Source organism: Malaclemys terrapin, chromosome 4, assembly GCF_027887155.1.
Source record: "Malaclemys terrapin pileata isolate rMalTer1 chromosome 4, rMalTer1.hap1, whole genome shotgun sequence".
Classification (NCBI taxonomy): domain Eukaryota; kingdom Metazoa; phylum Chordata; order Testudines; family Emydidae; genus Malaclemys; species Malaclemys terrapin.
In genome coordinates this window covers 33,452,483-33,478,170 of record NC_071508.1, presented here as the reverse complement: position 1 = coordinate 33,478,170, position 25,688 = coordinate 33,452,483, and the positions used below count along the sequence as shown (strand labels likewise).

Sequence of the window (25,688 nt, the reverse complement as noted above, 5' to 3'; positions counted from 1 at the left end):
ATAACATTACAGAAACAACTGCCTATGGGAGAGAACAAGCCAATATGATCTGTGCGTTGCTGGGGGGGGGATGTTTGAAGTCATGAGATTTAAAAAAATTATAAATTTGGGGTTGTTTTTAATTGCCTTCTTGATTTGGAGCCTTTAAGGTCTATATTTTCAGGTTTTTCTCTGTACCCCTGAAAGCTAGAAAAAATTTTTTTCCTTACTAAAACCTGAGATTCTCTTAATCGTGTGCTTCCAAGAATTGGGGCAGAAAAACACCCAGCGGTACAGCTGCGAGCAGCGGCAGCAAACAGGGCGGCTAACAGGGGAGTTTGAGAGGGAGTTCTCATTGGAGGAGAAGGTACCTGTATTTGCATCTGTCCTTGTTGTTCTTGTGTGTTCTCGTGTGTTTGTTTGTAGGGGCCGGCAGGGGCTGGGTGCAGGGAAGGACGCCGAGCCCTGAGTAGGGGGCGGGGCCTGGCTGATTAAGGGGCCCATAAAAGCGGCCGCCCAGCCAGGCAGCGGTACCAAACAGGGCGGCTAACAGGGGAGTTTGAGAGGGAGTTCTCATTGGAGGAGAAGGTAAGGGGGGAGGCAGGAGGGCGCGGTGTGTTCTGTGCTCCAGTCCCCCAGGTGTCGTGGGCAGAGACCGCAGCAGCCATGAGCCAAGCAGCAGACAGAATGCAGATGGCGACATGTGGGAGCTGCGGTATGTATATAGTCCTAGCAGGAGACCTGGAACAAAGGTATGTGTGTATGAAGTGTCGCCTGATAGTGTTACTGGAGGAAAAGATTAAGGGGCTGCAGATGCAGGTAGATACCCTGGTGGAGTTTAGGCGGGGGTTTGAGCAGCTGATGGAGGAAAAGCAAGGGGGGGCTGAAGGAGGATGCCCTGTGGCGGAGGTAGAGGCGGGGGTAGAGGACGGTGAGAGGGGAATGGAGGGGGGAGAACATGGGAGGTGGAAGCATGTGACTGTGAGAAGTAGGCCAAGGAAAAGAAGGGCCAGTGAGGGGGGAATAGAACTCAGGAATAGGTTCGAGTGTTTGGATAGCGAGGTGGAGGGGCAGCAGGTGGCGACTGAAGGTGGAAGGGTGAGAAAGAAGAGAAGAGCAGCTAGTCCAAGAGAGAGAGGGGAGGAGTTGATGGAGACAGCACCAATTCTGGGCCCCGGGAGGATTCAGGAAGGCATAAGGGAGAGCATAAGGGAAGATAGGAACAGGCACAGGTCAGGACTAGAGGGATCGGAGACTAGATTACTAGATCGCACTGTTGCCAGGCGGCGGCAGGTGTATGTGATTGGAGACTCTTTACTGAGGAGATTGGACAGGCCTGTGACCAGGGCGGACCCAGAGAACAGAAGGGTGTGCTGTCTCCCGGGCGCAAAGATACGCGATGTGGACCTGCGGTTGAAAAGGATCCTAAAAGGAGCAGGTAAGAACCCCTTGATAATCCTTCATGTGGGAACGAATGACACGGCTAGGTTCTCGTTAGAGAGGATCAGGGGAGATTATGCCAGGCTGGGGAAGACGCTCAAGGAGATAGAGGCTCAGATTATCTTTAGTGGGATTCTGCCCATTCCGAGGGAAGGGCAGCAAAGGGCTGATAGGATTCTGAGAATAAATAGTTGGCTAAGGGAGTGGTGCTATAAGGAGGGCTTTGGGATGTATGGCCACTGGGAGGCTTTCGGGGACAGACACCTGTTCTCGCGGGATGGGCTTCACCTGAGTAGGGAAGGAAATAGACTTCTGGGAGGGAGGCTGGCTCATCTAATCAAAAGAGCTTTAAACTAGGAAGTTTGGGGAGACGGTTGGGAGATGCACAGTTAATCTCCACGCCAGATTCCAGTATGGAAAAGGTGAGTAAAAGGAGAGGAGACATAGCCGGGGAGATGAGATTGGACATAGGAAGGACAGGGGGGACGGACACAAGGAGGCCCGCAACATATAGTGCTGCTAATGGGAGACGGGCTAAACGACATACATTAGGGTGTTTATACACCAATGCCAGAAGCCTAGGTAACAAAATGGAGGAATTGGAGCTCTTGGTCCAGGAACTGAAACCGGATATCGTAGGAATAACGGAAACGTGGTGGAATGGCAGTCACGACTGGAACACAGGTATGGAGGGGTATGCGCTGTTTAGGAAAGACCGGAACAAGGGTAAAGGTGGGGGGTGGCCTTGTATGTCAATAGTGAAATAAACTGTAAAGAAATAATAGTAGATGGATTAGATAACACAGAGTCTGTCTGGGCAATACTCACACTGGGTAATAGGACTACTAGAGCCTCTCCGGGGATAGTGCTTGGAGTGTGCTATAGACCGCCGGGATCGACCCAGGATATGGATAAGGAACTATTTAATGTGTTTAGAGAAGTAATTACTAACAGAAACTGTGTAATTATGGGGGACTTTAACTTCCCGGATATAGATTGGGGAACAAACGCTAGTAGCAATAACAGGGCTCAGATGTTCCTAGAAGTGCTTGCTGATCAATTCCTCCATCAAGTGGTAACTGAACCGACGAGGGGGGAGGCCATTTTAGATTTGATTCTAGCAAGTAGTGAGGACCTTGTTGAGGAAGTGGTAGTAGGGGACAATTTGGGCTCCAGTGATCATGAGCTAATTCGGTTTAAAATACATGGAAGGAGTAACAGAATTAAATCAAAGACTAGGGTTTATAATTTTAAAAAGGCCAATTTTAACAAACTAAGGGGACTGGTAAGGGAAGTGGATTGGGCAAACGTATTAATGGATTTAAAAGCAGAAGAAGCCTGGGATTACTTTAAGTTAAAGATGCAGGAGCTGTCGGAGGCCTGTATTCCAAAAAAGGGAAAAAGATTACTAAGCAAGAGATTTAGACCGAGCTGGATGAGCGACCGACTCAAAGGGGCGATTAGGAAAAAACAGAAAGCGTTTAAAGAGTGGAAGAGGGGAGGGATCAGTAAGGAAATGTACCTAAGTGAAGTCAGAGAATGTAGAGATAGAGTGAGAAAGGCCAAAGGCCGTGTAGAGCTGGACCTAGCGAGGGGAATTAAAAGCAATAGTAAGAGGTTTTACAGCCACATAAATAGGAAGAAAGCAAAGAAAGAAGAAGTGGGACCGCTGAAGTCTATTGCCGGAGAGGAGATTAAAGACAATCTAGGCATGGCGCAATATCTTAATGAATATTTTGCATCGGTGTTTAATGAGGCCAATGAAGGTATTAGGGATACTAGCACCACTATAGAGGGGCACTCGGGATGGGGGATTACCGTATCCGAGGTAGAAACAAAACTTGAAAGCCTTAATGGGGCTAAGTCGGGAGGACCGGACGATCTACATCCGAGAATATTGAAGGAATTGGCGCGGGAAATAGCAGGCCCGTTAGCGATAATATTTAATGAATCTGTAAACTCGGGGGTGGTCCCGTTAGACTGGAGAATAGCTAATGTGGATCCTATTTTCAAGAAAGGGAAAAAATGTGATCCGGGTAACTACAGGCCTGTTAGTCTAACATCTGTAGTGTGCAAGGTGTTAGAGAAAATTCTGAAAGAGAAACTAGTGGAGGACCTGGAGGGTAGTGGCAATTGCGATAAATTACAACATGGTTTTACGAAGGGCAGATCGTGCCAAACGAATCTGATCTCCTTCTTTGAGAAAGTAACGGATTTATTAGATAAGGGAAATGCGGTGGACCTAATATACCTGGATTTCAGTAAAGCGTTTGATACTGTACCCCATGAGGAATTATTGGTTAAACTGAAAAACATGGGGATCGATATGAAAATCCAGAAGTGGATAAGGAATTGGTTACTGGGGAGAATGCAGTGGGTTGTATTAAAGGGTGAACTGTCAGGTTGGAGGGAGGTTACTAGTGGAGTGCCTCAAGGTTCGGTTTTGGGACCCATTTTATTTAATCTATTTATAACTGACCTCGGAACCGATTGCAGGAGTGGGCTGATAAAATTTGCGGATGATACGAAGGTGGGAGGCGTTGTAAATTTGGAGGAGGACAGGGATATCCTGCAGGGAGACTTGAATGAGCTTGTGAATTGGAGTATCAGAAATAAGATGAAATTTAATAGTGAAAAGTGTAAGGTGATGCATTTGGGGATGACTAATAACAATTTTAGTTACAAGATGGGGACGCATTGGTTAGAAGTTACGGAAGAGGAGAAGGACCTAGGGGTTCTTGTAGACCGCAGGATGACTATGAGTCGACAATGTGACGTGGCGGTGAAAAAAGCCAATGCGGTCTTGGGATGCATTAGGCGAGGTATATCTAGTAGGGATAAGGAGGTCCTGCTTCCGTTGTACAAGGCGCTGGTGAGAGCTCATTTGGAGTACTGTGTGCAGTTCTGGTCTCCCATGTTTAAAAAAGATGAACTCAAACTGGAACGGGTGCAGAGAAGGGCCACTAGGATGATCAGAGGAATGGAAAAGCTGTCGTACGAAAGGAGACTAGAGGAGCTTGGGTTGTTTAGTCTGACAAAGCGAAGGCTGAGAGGGGATATGATTGCTATCTTTAAATATATTAGAGGGATTAATACAAGGGAGGGAGAAGAATTATTCCAGCTTAGTACTAACGTGGATACCAGAACGAATGGATACAAACTGGCCGTGGGGAAGTTCAGACTTGAAATTAGACGAAGGTTTCTGACCGTCAGAGGGGTGAAATATTGGAACGGCCTACCGAGGGAAACGGTGGGGGCGACGGACCTGTCTGGTTTTAAGATAAAGTTAGATAAGTTTATGGAGGGAATGGTTTAATGGTAAAACATAGTAGTCAAGGAAAGCCAAGCAATGGTGGGTAAATAGTATAATGGCTAACGGGGTCGGGCTGGAGACTCTTGCCTATATGCTCGGGGTCTTACTGATCGCCACATTTGGGGTCGGGAAGGAATTTTCCTCCAGGGCAGATTGGCTGAGCCTCTGGAGGTTTTTTGCCTTCCTCCGCAGCATGGGGCAGGGATCTCTAGCAGGAGGGTCTCTGCCGATTGAAGTCACTAAAAACAGGATTGGGGACTTCAACAGCAGAGTCCAGGGAAGGGGTAGGGACGGTTTTATGGCCTGCAGCATGCAGGGGGTCAGACCAGATGATCATAATGGTCCCTTCTGACCTTAAAGTCTATGAGTCTATGAGTAATATCATGAGACTTATAATAAAGTCATGAGGGTTTTCAATACTGCGTTTTATTTTGTTCTTTTCTAAATTCCCTCCTGTTGGTCAGTGTCTTTTGGTGATAAGGTGCGTGTGTGCACGCGCACACACACACACAATTTTTGAAAGTTTTCATCTGGCAATGCTGGGAAGGATTAAAGGGCTGCAGGGATAAAAGTATGGAATCAAAAGTGTGATGAGTTTTGAGAGAACAATCACAGGAGAACGACACAGGTTCATAAGTCCTTTTAGATGTAAAAGATGCCCCCTTCTATATAGAAAAGGAGTATGTTAGCAATTCAAACAAATCTTACTGGGGTCGGGGGAAGAATCCTAAACATTCGCAAGGTGAGGATTTTAGACCTGATTGAAAATCAAGTGGCTCCTTTTACCTTATTTTTGGCAACCCAAAGGCACAGAGGCACACAGATCATCCCAATGACTGATAAAAAACAGGGTCAGGGATAAGAGAAAAAGAGGGTGAAATGGTGAGAATGTGAAAAGGGAGAAAGGAGAGGAAAAACAAAGACTGATAAAGAAAGAGAAAAGCTGGATTGTTGGGGTGGCAAGTTTGCAAAATTAAATAAACTCAACTTTATTTTATCCTTTCTTTTGCACTGTTGTCCTTGTTCCTCTTTCACCCCTTTCTTTTAGGCTGTCCTTGTTAACCAGCAGAACCACCTCACCCACTTCTCTTAGGTAGCAGCTGACCCATATCCACAGTTTATTATTTCGATGGCTCTAGCCTGTAGGGTGACCAGACAGTAAGCGTAAAAAATCGGGATGGGGGTGGGGGTGGGTAATAGGTGCCTATATAAGAAAAAGCCCCCAAAATTGGGACTGTCCCTATAAAATCGGGACATCTGGTCACCCTACTAGCCTGGCAGTTCTGCTGTGCAGCTCTGTTGGTCCTAGGGCATTCCCTCGGGGATGTTTGGGTTATCACCATGGAAAACCCCTGGAATTCAGACAAAAATGCCCCCACCTGCAGAAACTGAAAGCAAAAGATGTTGTCTCAGGGTACAGCAGCCAGGACTTCATAACGTCTGCAAGTGACAAACAGGAATGCAGGGAGAGGGGACTTGATCCATTTACTATGCTTAAAAAAAAACATCACTGAGATGGGTCCTAACCAAATCCTCATGTCCAGTGTGTGTTTGAAATTGAAAACATTTGCTGCTGGCGTGGGGATTTCCAGCTCCCCTCCCTGTGCAGTGTATAGGAATTGGGCAATACCCTCTTGTAACACTCACTGTGTTTGTTCAGCCTGGGCATGTGTGTATTTATTAGTAACAGGGTTACGTGGCCCCAGTGGGGTGGAGAGTGCCTGGTAGCTCCTTGCCCATTGGGATGATGGAAGGGTTGCCCTCGTTCTAGCTCAGCCCCTCCGGGGTGAGGGTGGGAGTAGCTCAGTGCTCTGGTTGGGGGTGCTCTGTCCCTCCGTTCCCCCTTGTCCTTGTGATTTTCTCCCCCTTCCTACTGTAAAATGGAGGAGAGAAAACAGGCTGGGTAAAAAATGTGGCGAGTCTGGCTAGGGAATGGATTTGATGGGAGAGTGGAATTTAGGTGGGAGCAATTAAAGGGGCGGGGGATGGAAGAGGCAATTTCTCACTAATCCAATTTAAATCTTTCCCCCACCCCCTCATCCTTCCCTGGCCAAAGCAATATGTTCTACCCCCCACAAAACATGGAACACCTAATTCCATAGACTTCGTACAACATGGGCCCTACCTCTCATCTACCAGTTACTTCTGCCCCCACCAATTAATGATGGGAAGGTATCCAACCACCATAGAGCTGCTCTGATATGTAGATTTTTAAGGCCAGAAAAGGGACCATTTGATCATTGTGTCAAGTATCAGGGGGTAGCCGTGTTAGTCTGTATCTACAAAAACAACAAGGAGTCTGGTGGCACCTTAAAGACTAACAGATTTATTTGGGCATAAGCTTTCGTGAGTAAAAACCTCACTTCTTCGGATGCATAGAGTGAAAGTTAAGGTTAATTCACTGTCTGCCTCCCAAACGACACCGGTTTGTAATTTATTGTGTTTGCAACAGACACCCCTGTACAAAGTCTGACGTGCAGCTACACTGTTCTGACTGAGGAATGAAGAAGCCGAGAGTCCATTGAACGTTGGAATTTCCCTGCACAACATGGCCTGGTCTGGAGTTTGGTCCGCAGAGGGCAGCAAGTTAACCATAGAGATCGTCGTCATTGTCTTCGCTGTACACGTTCCCTCCGCTGCCACTGCCTGGGCCTTTGCTCGGGCCAGCGCCACCCTGGTTACCTGACGGGAATCTGAAGCTGCCGAAGCCGCGGCTTTGCTGTAGAGTCTGTGCAAACATCTCGTATTTCCTGATGTCGTTGTCACTGACAGAGCGGTGAGCAAAGCGCATGGCCTCCTCAAAGTGATCCCTGCGGATCTCTGGAACTGGGTCGTCCTCCTCCACCTCCATGGCAGAAGGGTTGGTCTGCCTCTCGCGCTCTCGCCGGATCTCGTTCTCAATGGACTCGCGAATGGCCAGTTTGCAGGCACGCTGGCAGATCTCGGTCAGGTCAGCTCCCGAAAAGCCGTTGGTCATCTTCGCCAGGAACTCCAGGTCCACATCCTTGGCAACGGGGGACTTCCTCAGGTTGGCCTTGAGGATGGCGATTCGTGACTTCTCATCAGGCAGGGGGATATAGATGAGCTGATCCAGGCGGCCAGTACGCAGGATGGCCGGGTCAATGATGTCTGGCCTGTTGGTAGCACCGATGATGAAGACGTTCTTCTTGGTGGACATGCCATCCATCTCTGTCAGAATCTGGTTAATGACACGGTCTGCGGCGCCACCGCCATCCCCGATGTTCCCACCTCGAGCCTTTGCAATGGAGTCCAGCTCATCAAAGAAGAGCACGCAGGGCGCGGCTTGGCGGGCCTTGTCAAAGATCTCACGCACGTTGGCTTCAGACTCGCCAAACCACATGGTGAGAAGCTCTGGCCCCTTGATGTAGATGAAGTTGGCCTGGCATTCGTTGGCAATGGCTTTAGCCAGCAGTGTCTTACCACAGCCAGGTGGCCCATAAAACAGGACCCCTTTGGATGGAGTCATGCCGAATTTGAGGAATTTGTCTGGGTGCTCCACAGGATACTGCACAAGCTCCTGGAGTTCTCTCTTTCACTCTATGCATCCGAAGAAATGAGGTTTTTACTCACGAAAGCTTATGCCCAAATAAATCTGTTAGTCTTTAAGGTGCCACCAGACTCCTTGTTGTTTTCATTTGATCATTGTGTCTGATTTCCTGCGTACCAGAGAATGTCACCCTGTTACCCCTGTATCAAGCTCAATAACTTGTGCAATAACTAAAGCAAGCATGGTAGTTATGCCGATAAGGAAAAAGAATCAGTGCCTGACTCCCATAGAGCAGGAGTCTGAGCCACCAAACTCCTCTGCTGCATGATCTGCTCCTTGCTCTGATTTGACAGTGTCATGAAAGCTGACTTGCAGGCACAGGACTCCTTGGCTGTGGGATATGATCACGGGCAATCTGGTCCCAGTCGGAGGGTCCAGCCTGATGACCAGGGGATGCAACTAGGTGGCCTCTTGCTATGGAGCATCATACCCACAGGTGGGACAAGTCAGCTGCCTAGGTGAGCAGCCACCCTCCAGATTAACCTAATGTGCCAGGTAGAGAAGCAAAAGAATCTGAGACATTACAGCCAGATGGGACTTCTTAAGTTATCATGATCACATCCTGTCCCCACCCACTGGACTGATCTTCTGGAGCAGGAGGACCCCCTATTCTGTCCTCGCTGTCAGTGTGAGATCCCGAGGAGATCAGACATTCAGGAGTCCTAAGGGGCCATGGGTTTGTTATGCTACTTCCCTCCTTACTCTGAGCTCAAGGAAACCACTGGTAGTTAACAAAGACCCTGAGATCAGGCAGGTCTAGACAGATTTCCATACTGCATGGAGATGTCTGCTCAGACCCCTGGCTTCATTGGATCCCACAACTGAGATTTCCACTATCCCCACTGATCCCAGGCTGTGCTTCTGAGAGTCCTGTCCCGTCCATTGCTGCTTTGCTGCTGTCGTTCCTTCTTCCCATTCCTTGGCCTGAGGCCTTTCAGCCCTTTCTGGGCTGGGTAACCGGGATATTTTCCTACGTTTCTCCTCTGGGCTGTGTTTTGCCCTCCATTGGTGGCAGTTCCATTGACCACCCCCTGCCTTTATATGGCCATGATGCATTTTGCCAGACTCTGCCCTCTGCTAGCTGCACACATATCATTGGTTGAACCCCAAGTGGGGTGATTCTCTTGTATACTCTCTTCCTAGTGTAATGGACAGGGCTGGGAGTACACCTGCATGTGCTTGCATTATGTATTGTATTGTGTGTGTGTGGATTGTTTGTCTGCTGAGTTGTCTCATTAGCTCCTTTAGTGCTGCTTTTAGCACATTGTTTCACTAACATATTTTTGGGGTGATACTTGCCCCCACTCTCCCGCCCCAATCCATCCAAAATGCTGCTGTTAAAATCAGTGACCTGGCTTGTTGCTTCAGAAATCTCACGTGCACCTCACTGGAGTAGGGTTACCATATTTCAACAATCAAAAAAGAGGACGGGAGGAGCCCTGCCCTAGCCCCGCCCCCGTCCTGCCCTAGCCCCGCCCCTGCCCCTTCCACTCCCTCCCACTTCCTGCCCCCTCAGAACCCCCAACCCTCCCCCCACACCTTATCCCCTGACTGCCCCCTCCTGGGACCCCTGCCCCTAACTGCCCCCCAGGACTCCAGCCCCTACCTAAGCCTCCCTGCTCCTTGTCCCCTGACTGCCCCCTCCTGAGACCTTCCCCACATCCTAACTGGCCCCCTAGGACCCTACCCCCCTACCTGTCCCCTGACTGCCCCAACCCTTATCCACACCTCCACCCCCTGACAGCCCCCCCCAGAACTCCTGACCCATCTAAACCCCTCTGCTCCCTGTCCCCTGACTGCTCCGATCCCTTTCCCCACCCCTGCCACCTGACAGCCCCCCCCAGAACTCCCAAACACCGCCCCTGCTCCTTGTCCCCTGACTGCCCCCTCCTGAGACCCCCCCACCTGTACTCTGCCCAAAACCTTACACCCCCCAAAACCCAGACAGCACCCCCCGAACTCCTGACCCATCCAACCCTCCCCCTGCTCCCTGTCTCTTGACTACCCCCCCCAGAACCTCCCTGCCGCTTCTCTGACCCCCTGGCCCCCTTACTGTGCTGCAGAGCGGCGAGCTCGACAGTGGGGGAGGGGAGCAGGGTCGGAGCTCCAGACTGCCGGAGGCCGTGATCTGCCAATGCAGGGAGCGAGGGGGAGAGAGAGGAGGGGAGTGGTGTCAAGTTGCAGGAGAGAGGAGGGGGTAGTGGAGGAGGGGCTCTGGCTGCCGGAGCCCCGTGCGAGTGGCACGATCCGGCTGGCTGCCCTGTAAGCCGTGCGTGCTCTGCATGGGGGGAAATCCGGACATTGACAAATCCCCCCCGGACGCTATTTTTAACTGAAAAAAGCCGGACATGTCCGGGGGAATCCGGACGAATGGTAACCCTACACTGGAGTCTCTGGCTTCCAGTCGTGCTGCGCGGCCAAGCCAAGCGTCTAGGCCTTGCCTTTGAGGCCCTGTGTCACACAGTGTCCACCAGCATGTTCTGCAGGGTCACCTCTCCCCTGACAGGGAGGCCAACCTCCAACCTCCCTCCTTTCCTTCCCCCGCAGACTTTGTGCCTCCTTCAAAGGTGCTCCTTGCTGCTGTTAGGTAAAAAGCAAGTCCTTACTCACCTCTCCAGCACTCGAGTTCGTGCGGAGTTGGTATGGGGCTCACAATCTGTCAGAGACCAGACACCAATTCGTTGATCAACGGGCTCACACTATCCTTAGCTTGAAAAGCTTCAGAGTAAGTGTGGCAAGTTTATTAGGGGTGAGCATCAATATTTATACACAGAAGTAAACAAAGTGATTAACAGATCATAATGGTCATGTATAATCAATCAAGATTCTACAGGATAAAACAGGTTAAAATGTAAATTCAAAAAGAGAAAAGAGGAGATGGCTACTTAAGGGGAGGGGGGTGTCATGAGTAGTTCGCAGGTCAGAGCTTTGATTAAAAGTTCAGACAGAGACATCAAGTCTGGGTTAAGTTTAAGCTCATCAAAAGCTCAGACTCAACATTCCTCCATTTGTAGCTTTGGGATAACTATTTACCAAAAGGTTTCAGAGTAACAGCCGTGTTAGTCTGTATCCGCAGAAAGAAGAACAGGAGTACTTGTGGCACCTTAGAGACTAACAAATTTATTAGAGCATAAGCTAGTCTCTAAGGTGCCACAAGTACTCCTGTTCTTCTATTTACCAAAAGCTACACCCCATTTTAAGGAGCCAAGGGCCGCTTGGCAATTTCAGCCTGGGCCAACTCGAAGAGAGTAAGGTCCTTGGCTGAAGTAGGAAAAGAATAAACTGACCCACATGAGCCTATGAGGGAGGGGACACACTGAATACAGCAACACAGTATTATAAGGATTACTATGGCCCCAACAATACCCACCAAGAGTTTTTTTAACCCACCCAAATCCAGGCAGCCAATTCCATAAGGCTCCCCACCAATCATAAGGTGGCTGGCCAGAGGAGTAGTTCTTAGCCATTTCCCTTAGATGTTTGATACGTTGAAAAGTGTCAGAGTAGGTGTCATTTACAAAAACACAGCATTCTTCATTTATGAGGGTGCAAGTTCCTCCCTGGGCTGCTAACATTATGTCTAAAGCCATTCGGTTTTGCAAAGCTAACTGGCGCAGCTGGGACATTTCCCCGGCCTGATTCTCAAATAGGGTCGCAGTTTCATTGGTTAAAGATTCTAGTAGTCCCTGTAGACGGATGACACCACCCCTCAAGCTAATAAGACCAGCCCACCGCTGCCACGACAAACCATCACGGATATTAATATCTCTGAAGGTTTCACGGATGTTACGAACGTGGGGAAAATGAAGGGGAGTGAGGGAGATGCGAGAAGGCGGTGTTAGCCACGCTAAATAACATGACCCTGCCCAATTAGGGGAGAGAAAGTAATAAGCTCTGGGCCCGCACACCCAGTATGTTCCATACAATGCGTTTCGGGTATTCCATTTCTCAAAGTAGGAGGTAACCCACCACCCGTTGGACCACTGTTCCCCTGGTAACGCAGAGGGATCGTTGTGCGAACTGCAGAGGCACAATTTGGTAGTGGTGTTTTCAAAGGGCAGTGTAGTACTGCCTGAGCAGTTGTAGAAGGCAATCGTATGTCCCTTAGCAATTAGTTGGACACCCTCGTGATCTGAGCAGGGCTTCTTAAAAGCTGACTCTGAAGGCTTGCCCACCCATGAAAAAGTTGGATCGGGGTGAGGGATCCACATATGGGATAAGTGGGATGCGCAAGGCTTGAAGCCAAGATTTTTACTAAAGGCGGTGCCATTAAAATACATATTGCATTTACTTGTTCCCACAAAAGTTGACCCCTTTTCTTTAACAAAACACAGTGATCCTGTCTGATTGGTTACCCTGAGATATCTGTTAATTGGCACTCCTGTTTTGTCCCATGTAAGATTGTGTTGGACTGGATCTTTTACTCTAGCCGGTGGCATCCAAGTCATATTAGCAGTGGTCAGGGGAATGGGTGTGAAGTGGAGTCCCTGTTCTGCATTTACTGGAAATTGAGTACATACCCAGCAATTACTTCTATTTCCTAAAATACGAGTTTTAACCTCGTGGGAATATCTAATAAAAGCATTATCTTCATAAGCAGAAAATAAACTAAAAAGGCATAATAAAAAACATACAGTTGTCAGAATAAAAGGTCCTCTCATTTTTGCCGAGTCAATTTAAGTCTGATGTCTGAAAGAGGTAAGCTGGTCCACTGGTCGGAGGCAGTGTCCTCAGTGGTGGCAAGAGCTGCTGGTCCGTCACTGTGGTCCACTACGGCTCGCTTGACGTGGGAGTGGTGGATCCAGGATTTGCGTCCTTCCAGGAACACTGCAGTCTGGGTTGTTAAAAGAACCTGGTGGGGTCCAGTAAACCTCGGCTGGAGGGTGTCGCCACGAACGAACTTTTTGGCCCAGACGAAGTCCCCTGGTTGGAACGGGTGGATCTGTTCTTCCAGCGGCACGGTCTGGGAAAACTGCGAGGCTTTCCGAAGGGTACGGAGGCGAGCCTGTAGGGAGAGAAACTGGCACGAGGTCATATGATCCCCTCCCAATAGTGAAACATCAGCACGTGGTAGCGCCCCGCCTTTGAAAGGGGGGTGTCCATAGAGCAGTTCAAAGGGGGATAATCCCAATACACGGGTTGGGCGAGTACGAAGGTGAAACAGGACCAAGGGAAGTACCTGAGGCCACTTTAACCCTGTTTCCTGACAGTATTTAGCCAATGTAAACTTAAGCTCCCTATTCATACGCTCAACTTTCCCGCTAGACTGGGGGTGGTAGGGTGTATGAAAGGAGTGTGAAATGCCCAGTCCTTGTTCTAAACGGCCAAGGACATGACCAGTAAAGTGAGGTCCGCGATCTGAGTCAAGCACGAGAGGGATGCCAAAACGGGGTACAATGTCTCTAAGGAGAATCTTCGCCACTGTGGCAGCAGTACAATTAGCAGTAGGAAAAGCTTCGACCCAGGAAGTCAGAAGGCAAACCAAAACAAGGAGGTGCTTTTTCCCAAAAGCCTTTGGCATATCTGCAAAGTCAATTTGAGGATGTTGAAATGGAGCAGCAGGCGGAGGTCTTCCACCCTTAATTTTGTTAAGAGGCGGAGCAGGTCCATTACGCTGACATGTGCTGCATGCTTTCACTATTGACAGGCAGTAGGGTTGAATGCCTGGAGCAGACCAAAAGTGAGTGATGGTGTCCACAAGGGCGTGCGTGCCATAGTGATCCCCCTTATCATGGTGCCAGCGAACTGCCACGGGGTATGTGGAGTGAGGGAGGCAGGCTCGGCCATCCGGCATAAGCCAGGTCCCTTTGACCAGAGTGGCTCCGAGGCTCTCCCACGACTGTAGTTCAGCAGCGGGTACTGGTACAAGGTGCGGTGGAGTAAAGGAGGAGGCTGCAATAGCCAACGTGGGCATGGCTAAGGGTAAGACGGCAGCCGTCTTGGCGGAGGCGTCAGCCAGGGCATTCCCACGGGTGACGGGGCTATCATCTTTAGTATGGGCCCGGCAGTGAACTACAGCCAGGACCGAGGGTTCTTGGAGGGCGTCCAAAAGCTTGTGGATGAGGGGGAGGTGCTGAATGGGTTTACCGGCAGCTGTCTGGAAACCTCAAAACTTCCAGAGGTGGATGTGACAATGCACAACTCCAAAAGCATACTTGCTATCAGTAAAAATGGTAACGGTCTTACCAGCGGCCAACTGGCAAGCTCGGGCCAGGGCATAGAGTTCGGCGGCTTGGGCTCCCCAGTTGCCTGGCAGTGAGGCGGCCTCTTGAATGTCCCGTTCAGAGGTGACTGCATAACCGGTGAAACGCTTGCCATCAACATAGAAGGAGCTTCCGTCCGAGAAGAGGAGGCAATCAGGGTTGTCCAGTGGCACGTCAAACAGGTTGTCCCTTATCTGTAAGATGCTATAAACTACTTCCACACAGTTGTGCTGATCCTGGAGGACTGGCAGGTCAGGAAGCAAGGTAGCTGGATTAAGGGGCCCACACCTTTTAAAAATTAGGTTAGTGTCTTCTAAGAGTTTGGCCTCTAGCTGTTGCTGACGATGGGCCGAAAAGACTTGGGTTGTGCTTGAGTAACTGAAAGGCTTGGATCGTGTCCGGGGACCACTGCAAAGGGTCAGGAGCAAGGTTAGCAGTGAGTCGGTGGAGCGGTTTGCTTAACTCCCCGCAGGACGGCAACCAGGGGCGACAGAAGCCAATTAATCCTAAGGGTATGTCTACACTACGAAATTAGGTCGAAGTAATAGAAGCCGGTTTTATAGAAATCAGTTGTATACAGCCGATTGTGCGTGTCCCCACATAAAATGCTCTAAGTGCTCTAGTCAACGGACCGCGTCCACAGTACCGAGGCTAGCGTCGACTTCCGGAGCATTGCACTATGGGTAGCTATCCCACAGTTCCCGCAGTCTCCGCCGCCCATTGGAATTCTGGGTTGAGATCCCAATGCCCGAATGATGCAAAACAATGTCGCGGGAGGTTCTGGGTACATGACGTCAGGCCCCTCCTCCTCCGTCAGAGCAACAGCAGACAATAGATTCACGCCTTTTTACCTGGGTTACCTGTGCAGACAACATACCACGGCAAGCATGGAGCCCGCTCAGCTCATTGTCACCATATGTCATCTGGGTGCCGGCAGACGTGGGACTGCATTGCTACACAGCAGCAGCAGCTAACTGCCTTTTGGCGGTAGATGGTGCAGCATGACTGGTAGCCTTCATTGGCAATCTGGGTGCTGGCAGCTGTGGGGCTGGCAGCCGTAGGGCTGCATTGCACCAGCCCCTTGCCTTTTGGCAGTAGATGGTGTATTACGACCGGTAACCGTCCTATTACAAGTTGGATCATCGCACATTAGCAGAGTCTTCCCTGAGCAGCAGATCGTGCAATAGGCCTGAAGGCCATCATCATCATACAGGAAAAATGTGGCTATCAGTCCTAGTACACTAACTGCCAAGCACCCAGAAGATGCCGAGGGCTATCAGTCATGCTGCACTGTCGTCTTAAGATGTAAAAAATAGATTTGTTCTGTATTCATTTGCTTCCCCTCCCTCCGTGAAATCAACGGCCTGCTAAACCCAGGGTTTTCAGTTTAATCTTTGGGGGGGACCATTCTGTGTGACAGTTGTTTGTGTTTCTCCCTGATGCACAGCCACCTTTCTTGATTTTAATTCCCTGTACCTGTACGCCATGTCGTCACTCGGCCCACCCTCCCTCCTTCCCCTGGTCCGTCAGATACTAGTTTCGTGCCTTTTTTCAGACCAGGCGCCATAGCTAGCACTGGGATCATGGAGCCCGCTCAGATCACCACGGCAATTATGAGCACTATGAACACCACACGCATTGTCCTGGAGTATATGCAGAGCCAGGACATGCCAAGGCGAAACCCGGACCAGCCGAGGAGGCGATTGCAGCGCGGCGTCGAGAGTGATGAGGAAATTGACAGGGACATAGACCTCTTAAAAGGCACAGGCCCCAGCAATGTGGAAATCATGGTGTTACTGGGGCAGGTTCATGCCATGGAACGCCGATTCTGGGCCCGGGAAACAAGCACAGACTGGTGGGACCGCATCGTGCTGCAGGTGTGGGACGATTCCCAGTGGCTGCGAAACTTTCGCATGCGTAAGGGCACTTTCATGGAACTTTGTGACTTGCTTTCCCCTGCCCTGAAGCGCCAGAATACCAAGATGAGAGCAGCCCTCACAGTTGAGAAGCGAGTGGCGATAGCCCTGTGGAAGCTTGCAACGCCAGACAGCTACCGGTCAGTCGGGAATCAATTTGGAGTGGGCAAATCTACTGTGGGGGCTGCTGTGATCCAAGTTGCCAGGGCAATGAAAGACCTGGTGATATCAAGGGTAGTGACTCTGGGCAACGTGCAGGCAATAGTGGATGGTTTTGCTGAAATGGGATTCCCAAACTGTGGTGGAGCTATAGACGGAACCCATATCCCTATCTTGGCACTGGAGCACCAAGCCACCGAGTACATAAACCGCAAGGGGTACTTTTCAATGCTGCTGCAAGCCCTGGTGGATCACAAGGGACGTTTCACCAACATCAACGTGGGATGGCTAGGAAAGGTACATGGTGCTCGCGTCTTCAGGCACTCTGCTCTGTTTCGAAAGCTGGAGGAAGGGACTTTCTTCCCGGACCAGAAAGTAACCGTTGGGGATGTTGAAATGCCTATCGTGATCCTTGGGGACCCAGCCTACCCCTTAATGCCATGGCTCATGAAGCCATACACAGGCAGCCTGGACAGGAGTCTGGACCTGTTCAACTACAGGCTGAGCAAGTGCTGAATGGTGGTGGAATGTGCATTTGAACGTTTAAAAGCGCGCTGGCGCAGCTTACTGACTCGCTCAGACCTCAGCGAAAAGAATATCCCCATTGTTATTGCTGCTTGCTGTGCGCTCCACAATATCTGTGAGAGTAAGGGGGAGACATTTATGGCGCGGTGGGAGGTTGAGGCAACTCACCTGGCCGCTGATTATGCGCAGCCAGACACCAGGGCGGTTAGAGGAGCACAGCAGGGCGCGGTGCGCATCAGAGAAGCTTTGAAAACGAGTTTTGTGACTGGCCAGGCTACGGTGTGAAACTTCTGTTTGTTTCTCCTTGATGAACCCTCCGCCCCCCCCCACCCGGTTCACTCTACTTCCCTGTAAACCAACCACCCCACCCTCCCCTCCCCACTTCGAGCACCGCTTGCAGAGGCAATAAAGTCATTGTTATTTCACATTCATGTATTCTTTATTAATTCCTCACACAAGTAGGGGGATAATTGCCAAGGTAGCCTGGGATGGGTGGGGGAGGAGGGATGGAAAAGGACACACTCTTATTGAAGGCCAGCCTTCTGATGCTTGGGCAATCATCTGGGGTGGAGTGACTGGGTGGCCGGAGGCCCCCCCACCGTGTTCTTGGGCGTCTGGGTGAGGAGGCTATGGAAATTGGGAAGGAGGGCTGTTGGTTACACAGGGGCTGTAGTGGCGGTCTCTGCTCCTGCTGCCTTTCCTGCAGCTCAACCATACGCTCGAGCATATCAGTTTGATGCTCCAGCAGACGGAGCATTGACTCTTGCCTTCTGTCTGCAAGCTGACGCCACCTATCATCTTCAGCCCGCCACTTGCTCTGTTCATCCCGCGATTCAGCCCGCCACCTCTCCTCTCGTTCATATTGTGCTTTTCTCATGTCTGACATTGACTGCCTCCACGCATTCTGCTGTGCTCTATCAGCGTGGGAGGACATCTGGAGCTCCGTGAACATATCATCCCGCGTCCTCCGTTTTCTCTTTCTAATGTTCATTAGCCTCTGTGAAGGAGAAACATTTGCAGCTGGTGGAGGAGAAGGGAGAGGTGGTTAAAAAAGACACATTTTAGAGAACAATGGGTACACTCTTTTGTTACAAGGTCGCATTTTTCCTCTTATAGTGAGGGCCTGCCGGTTTGGTATGAGAGATCACTCACGCAGTGCCAGGCAACAGATTTCGACTTGCAGGCAGCCATGGTAAGCCACAGTCTTTTGGCTTTTTTAACCTTCTTAACATGTGGGAATGGTTTCAAACAGCAGCGCCCTCATTTCCCATATCAAGGATGAATTGGGTTGGCCATTTAAAATGGGTTTTCAATGTAAAAGGAGAGGCTGCGGTTTCAGGGTTAACATGCAGCACAAACCCAACTAAACCACCCCCACACACACACACCCAATTCTCTGGGATGATCACTTCACCCCTCCCCCCACCGCATGGCTAACAGCGGGGAACATTTCTGTTCAGAAGATCAGGAACGGGCACCTCTGAATGTCCCCTTAATAAAATCACCCCATTTCAACCAGGTGACCGTGAATGATATCACTCTCCTGAGGATAACAAAGAGAGATAAGGAATGGATGTTGTCTCCATGCCAGCAAACACTGGGACCATACGCTGCCATGCTTTGTTATGCAATGATTCCAGACTACGTGCTTTGGGAGTACATGAGGGAGAGCTTTCTGGAGATGTCCCTGGAGGATTTCCGCTCCATCCCCATACACGTTAACAGACTTTTCCAGTAGCTGTACTGGCCGTGATTGCCAGGGCAAATTAATCATTAATCATTAAACACGCTTGCTTTTAAACCATGTGTAATATTTACAAAGGTACACTCACCAGAGGTCCCCTGTGTGCCCTCAGGGTCTTGGGTGAGTTCGGGGGTTACTGGTTCCAGGTCCAGGGTGACAAACATATCCTGGCTGTTGGGGAAACCGGTTTCTCCGCTTCCTTGCTGCTGTGAGCTACCTCCATCCTGATTTTCCTCGTTCCCCGAACCCTCTTCCCTGTGTGTTTCTCCAGTGAGGGAGTCATAGCACACGGTTGGGGTAGTGGTGGCTGCACCCCCTAGAATGGCATGCAGCTCCACGTAGAAGCGGCAAGTTTGCGGCTCTGCCCCGGACCTTCCATTTGCTTCTCTGGCTTTGTGGTAGGCTTGCCGTAGCTCCTTAATTTTCACGCGGCACTGCTGTGTGTCCCTGTTATGGCCTCGGTCCTTCATGGCCTTCGAGACCTTTTCTAATACTTTGCCATTTCTTTTACTGCTACGGAGTTCAGCTAGCACTGATTCATCTCCCCATATGGCGAGCAGATCCTGTACCTCCCATTTGGTCCATGCTGGAGCTCTTTTGCGATCCTGGGACTCCATCACGGTTACCTGTGCTGATGAGCTCTGCGTGGTTACCTGTGCTCTCCACGCTGGGCAAACAGGAAATGAAATTCAAACGTTCGCGGGTCTTTTCCTGTCTACCTGGTCAGTGCATCTGAGTTGAGAGTGCTGTCCAGAGCGGTCACAATGAAGCACTGTGGGATAGCTCCCGGAGGCCAATAACGTCGAATTCCGTCCACACTACCCCAATTCCAACCCGCAAAGGCCGATTTTATCGCTAATCCCCTTGTCGAAGGTGGTGTAAAGAAACCGGTTTAAAGGGCCCTTTAAGTCAAAAGAAAGGGCTTTGTCGTGTGAACGTATCCAAGCTTAATTCGATTTAATGCTGCTAAAGTCGACCTAAACTCGTAGTGTAGACCAGAAACCTCGAAGTTGTTTCTTGGTGTTTGGCAGAGGGCAGTTTTGGATAGTCTTTATGCGGACTGGGTCCATTTGTCTCCCCTCTGGGGTTAACAGGAAGCCCAGATATCGGACCTTCTGTGAGACCCACTGAATCTTGTTAGGGTCTACCTTGTGGCCTCTGGTGTGTAGGTATAATAAAAGTGCCTTACCATCGATGCGGAGGGCAGCTTCTTCGCGGTTACCTAATAGGATGTCATCTACGTATAGGACTAACGTGGATCCCTGCGGACTGGTGAAGCCTTCCAAGTCGTGGCGGAGGCATTGGCTGAAAATCGTGGGGCTGTCTCTGTAGCCTTGAGGAAGTCGTTGCCAGACATAACTTTGTCCCTCCCAGGTGAAACCAAAGAGATACTGAGAGTCTGGGTGCACAGGAATGCTGAAAAAGGCTGATTTTAAGTCAATAACAGTGAACCACTCAGCATCCCAGGGGATTTGGCTGATGATAGTAGCTGGATCAGGAACTACTGCATGAAAAGGGACCACATACTGATTAACAACCCGTAAATCCTGTACAAAGCGCCAACGAATAGGGTCTCCGTCCTTTTTAGGAGGCTTTTTGACAGGCAGTATAGGGGTGTTATAGGGAGTGCGCTGAGGGCGGACTAGCTTTTGTGCAATGAATCCCTCGATAATGGGGCGGATGCCCTGGGCTTCCAGCAACAGGGGGTATTGAGGGACTGACGGGGGGGTTAAGGAGGGCTTCACATGAATCCTTACTGGCTCTGCCGAAAGGAGCAGGCCAACATCAGTGTCAGAAATTCCCCAGAGGGTTAAAGGCAAGTCAGTGAGGTAAGGGGAGAGGGGCGGGGGGGTGGGGGTTTCCCAATTACCCTAAGTTGGGGCCGAATATCCTAACACTGTCATCAATAATCCTACCCCTTCAGGAGTGCAGGTTAAAGTAGCCTCAAGCTTACAGAGTAAATCCCGGCCCATCAAAGGAATCGGACAAGCTGGGGAAAAAAGAAAACGGTGAGAAAAACAATTTGTCAGCATAAATAACATTTAGAGGCAAAGTGAGTCCCAGAGACTGTGGGTTGCCCTCCACCCCAGTTGCAGTTTTAACCTCAGAGGATAGCCAGGGAGAGGGGGCATGATTTAAAAGAGAGAAAGTAGCTCCAGTATCAATGAGGAAGGAGACAGGCAGTCCTTGGACTGAAAGGGTTAGACAAGGCTCTTTGCTGGGAGGGGAGAAAGTGAGGAAGGAGCCGGCTAAAGACATTAAGGAAATAAGACCATCACATTGTTTGCCTTCGCCCCCGGGGTACCGTCATTGAGGAGGCTGAGTTTGCTGCAGCTGCTGCTGTTGCCCGTAGTTGATCCAGGCCTGGGGAACGGGCTGAGCTGGTGGTGCAGGGGTGTATTCGTCCCTGGTGTAAGTATCTGCGGATGCGACCGGACCCTCTGGGCGTCCCCAGGGGAGGGGTATGCAACCTGCTGCATCTGCTTGATCTTTTGCCTAGTAATTACTCCTCCCGAGGTGTGCCCTTCCATTTCCCCCTTATCCCTCTGCAGAGATTCCGATCTGGAGTCCTGCAGATTCCTCTCTGCGCCCTGGAGAGAGTCCCCCTGGGGAGGAATAGGGGCAGGTGCAGTGGGGACCAATTGACGAGTCAAAACACGCCGTGGTTTACACCCTTCATCGAAATAACATGGAGGGGGTTCACTCTCGGGAGAATACCTGACTGCCATAATTTTTAAAGATTTCCACAGCTCTGCTGCTGTGTCCCAACAAAACCAGTAACATAACTGTCCCGGATGGTCTTTTTCGATCTGGCTCCTTACTCCTCTTAAGGCAGCCTGTTCGAAAGAGCCATACGAAGGCCACCTCATCTCCGGGTCAGCCAGTACCGCGGTATACCCAGTCCAATTCCTTACACACAGTGTGTACAACTTCCTCCTAGACATTCCTGTCTGTACTGGGAGTTTCCCTTCGTTCCATAACTTATTTACAATCCCCAACAGACTCTCAAGAGGCACGCTAGTCCCTTGACCCATGGTGTCTGACAGGAGCCCTCCAACTGGCGTTTACCCTGCTGTCCAGTACACGACCCCTCAATATTGAATTGGCTGGGAGAAATCTCCCGTGGCGCCTGCCAATTCGTATATGAGTGGTCTGACCACTGGACAGAGGCACCGCACCAGAAGGATATCCCGGACGAGCCCCCAAATTGTTAAGTAAAAAGCAAGTCCTTACTCACCTCTCCAGCACCCGAGTTCGTGCGGAGTTGGTATGGGGCTCACAATCTGTCAGAGACCAGACACCAATTCGTTGATCAACGGGCTCACACTATCCTTAGCTTGAAAAGCTTCAGAGTAAGTGTGGCAAGTTTATTAGGGGTGAGCATCAATATTTATACACAGAAGTAAACAAAGTGATTAACAGATCATAATGGTCATGTATAATCAATCAAGATTCTACAGGATAAAACAGGTTAAAATGTAAATTCAAAAAGAGAAAAGGGGAGATGGCTACTTAAGGGGAGGGGGGTGTCATGAGTAGTTCGCAGGTCAGAGCTTTGATTAAAAGTTCAGACAGAGACATCAAGTCTGGGTTAAGTTTAAGCTCATCAAAAGTTCAGACTCAACACTGCCAGCATAGAAATCAAGCGCTAGAACAAAGGGAGAGGAACAGTGAGAGAGGGAGATCAAGAGAGAAATGGAGGAGGGTGATGGGAGAGTTCCTCTCTCTGTCTTCCTCTTTTTCTATCCATTTGCACGCGGTTTCTCTCTGTAGCTGTCAGTGTCCCACCCAGCGCTGCTCCGACCTGCCTGTCTGCTCACCCTAGCAGTCAAAAACCCCTGCAAGACCAAAAAGGAAACTGTTTGCTCTGCAGCCAGGCCTGGGAAAGCCCCTGAGATCAAACCCGGGGGAAGAGGACAGGAAGGGGAGATGGGGGAGGTGACTGGAGTGCTTTCTGCTGCCCAGGATCAAACAGCACTAGAGACAGGCCTGCCCCAGACACCCAGATTCAAACTTCGAGGGTGTCTGAAATCGGAACCCATTTCTGGATCTGCATTTCACCAGTGGCCCCTGGCTCCATAATAGCCTGGACCAACCCAGGAGGCCCAGTTTCCCCCCTGCACTGTACAAATAACTCCCAATGAAGTCAAAAGGCATCACTGCTTCTCTGTAAAGCATTGGGTCCTTGGATTGCCGCACCCCCGCCTCTGAGAGGTCAGAAATCTGGATGTGTAGGGTTACCATATTTCAGCAAGCAAAAAAGAGGACGGGAGGAGCCCCGCCCTAGCCCCGCCCCTGCCCCTCCCACTTCCCGCCCCCCCAGAACCCCCAACCCTCCCCCCGTTCCTTGTCCCCTGACTGCCCCCTCCTGGGACCCCTGCCCCTAACTGCCCCCCAGGACTCCACTCCCTATCTAAGCCTCCCTGCCTCTTGTCCCCTGACTGCCCCAACCCTTATCCACACCCCCACCCCCAGACAGACCCCTGGGACTCCCACGCCCCATCCAACCACTCCCCACCCCCTGACAGCCCCCCCCCGAACTCCCAACCCATCTAAACCCCTCTGCTCCCTGTCCCCTGACTGCTCCGATCCCTCTCCGCACTTCTGCCCCCTGACAGCCCCCCCCAGAACTCCCAACCCATCTAAACCTCTCTGCTCCCTGTCCCCTGACTGCTCCGATCCCTCTCCCCACTCCTGCCCCCTTGACAGCCCCCCCCAGAACTCCCAACCCATCTAAACCTCTCTGCTCCCTGTCCCCTGACTGCTCCGATCCCTCTCCCCACTCCTGCCCCCTGACAGCCCCCCCCCCAGAACTCCCAGCTCCCCACCCCCCTGCTCCTTGTCCCCTGACTGCCCCTTCCTGGGACCCCTGCTCCTAACTGCCCTCCAGAACCCCACCCCTAAGCCTCCCTGTTCCTTGTCCCCTAACTGCCCCCTCCTAAGACCCCCCCCCAACTGCCCCCCAGGACCCTACCCCCTACCTGTACCCTGACTGCCCAAAACTTTCTCCAACCCCCCCCAAAAGCCCCCCCCCGTTTCTTGACTGCCCCCTCCAGAACCTCCCTGCCCCCGGTCCCCCTTACCCTGCTGCTCAGAACAGGGTGTTGGGCTCTGTGCGAGCCGAGCCGGACACGTGGCTGCGCTTCCCAGCACAACAAAACCCGGTCCCTGGCCCTGCACAGTGCTGCCGGACCGGGTTGCAGGAGAGGCCAACTCAGAATGCAGGGCGGCTCCGGCTCCTCTACAGCTGCTCAGGAGTCCAGCCCGGGATTTTTCTGCAGCCCTCCCAGCCGCTCGCTCTGCCGGGGGAGGGGGAAATCCCGGACATTGTGAGTGCTTTACAAATTCCCCCCGGACACTATTTTTAGCGCGAAAAGGAGGACATGTCCGGGTAAATCCGGACGAATGGTAACCCTATGGATGTGGTGTTGGACTGGGGCTTTGCAGCTTGAACCCGTTTCTGAACATCGCGCGGGATCCTGCCTGGAGCTATTCAGTGTCCATGACACTCCCTTGCAATGCTCTGCAGAGCCAGGAAGATGAGGCTACATCTTATTAGCTAGTGCTTGTAAAGCGCTCTAGAGACATACAGCCAAATCTATCCCTGATGTGTTAGGGTGACCAGATGTCCCGATTTTATAGGGACAGTCCCAATTTTGGGGTCTTTTTCTTATATAATCTCCTATTACCCCCCACCCCCGTCCCGATTTTTCACACTTGCTGTCTGGTCACCCCCTCACCCTAGATGTAATCCACCTGACAGGCAGGGCCATGCTTAGGCATACACAGCATACAAGGCTGCCAGCTGCGTAGGGCACCCAAAAATTTGGGGCATGCCTGGATCTTAGGGTATGTCTACACTACGGGATTAATCCGAATTTAGATAATTCGGATTTGAGAAACAGGTTGTATAAAGTCGAAATGAGTGCGGCCACACTAGCACAGTAATTCGGTGGTGTGCGTCCAAGTACCGGGGCTAGCGTCGATTTCTGCACCGTTGCACTGTGGGTAGCAATTCCATAGCTATCCCATAGTTCCCGCAGTCTCCCGCGCCCATTGGGATTGTGGGTTAAGATCCCAGTGCCTGATGGGACAAGAAACATCGTCGCAGGTGGTTCTGGGTACAGCCTCACTTCCTCCCTCCCTCCCTCCCTGCATGAAAGCAACGGACGGCAGACAACCATTTTCGCGCCTTTTTTCCTGGGTGGGTGAACACTGCAGACTCCATACCACGGCAAGCATGGAGCCCGCTGAGGTCAACACAGCACTCATGAATATTGCAAACACCTCGCGTGTTCTCGTGGAGTTTATGCTCAGCCAGGACCAGAAAAACGAGGCGAGGAGGCAGCGGCGGCGGCAGCGCAGCGACAAGCATGATGAGGACATGGACACGGACACGGACACAGAATTCAGTGAAACCACAGGCCCCGGTGCTTTGGAGATCATGTTGTTAATGGGGCAGATTCTATCCATGGAACGCCGATTCTGGGCAAAGGAAACAAGCACAGACTGGTGGGATCGCATAGTGTTGCAGGTCTGGGACGATTCCCAGTGGCTGCGGAACTTTCGCATGCGTAAGGGCACTTTCATGGAACTTTGTGACTTGCTGTCTCCTGCCCTGAAACGCCAGAATACCAAGATGAGAGCAGCCCTCACAGTTGAGAAGCGCGTGGCGATAGCCCTGTGGAAGCTTGCAACGCCAGACAGCTACCGGTCAGTCGGGAATCAATTTGGAGTGGGCAAATCTACGGTGGGGGCTGCTGTGATGCAAGTAGCCAAAGCAATCACTCAGGTGCTGCTACGAAAGTTAGTGACTCTGGGAAATGTGCAGGCTATAGTG

The 25,688-nt window shown here is 51.0% G+C and overlaps 1 protein-coding gene across 1 annotated transcript; it reads right to left on the bottom strand.

Annotated features, from left to right (window-relative positions):
• Window positions 1-7,147: 7,147 nt before the first annotated feature.
• On the bottom strand, window positions 7,148-19,288 carry LOC128836094 (transitional endoplasmic reticulum ATPase-like). The gene is made up of 3 exons (XM_054026115.1): window positions 18,936-19,288; window positions 17,558-18,123; window positions 7,148-8,282 (listed from the first exon to the last, which is right to left on the bottom strand). Exons 1-3 carry the CDS (start codon window positions 19,009-19,011, stop codon window positions 7,320-7,322), a joined length of 1,605 nt encoding a protein of 534 aa, XP_053882090.1. The 5' UTR covers window positions 19,012-19,288; the 3' UTR covers window positions 7,148-7,319.
• Window positions 19,289-25,688: the final 6,400 nt, after the last annotated feature.

Bases quoted from the DNA above. Each gene is read 5' to 3' on its own strand.
- LOC128836094 (XM_054026115.1), bottom strand. From the start codon at position 19,011: ATGTTTGTCACCCTGGACCTGGAACCAGTAACCCCCGAACTCACCCAA. The intron at 18,124-18,935 runs GTGAGTGTACCT...CTCCTCCACCAG, and splicing joins GGGCACACAGGGGACCTCTG to CTGCAAATGTTTCTCCTTCA. The intron at 8,283-17,557 runs GTGAGGAATTAA...ATAGAGTGAAAG, and splicing joins GCAATTATCCCCCTACTTGT to AGAGAACTCCAGGAGCTTGT.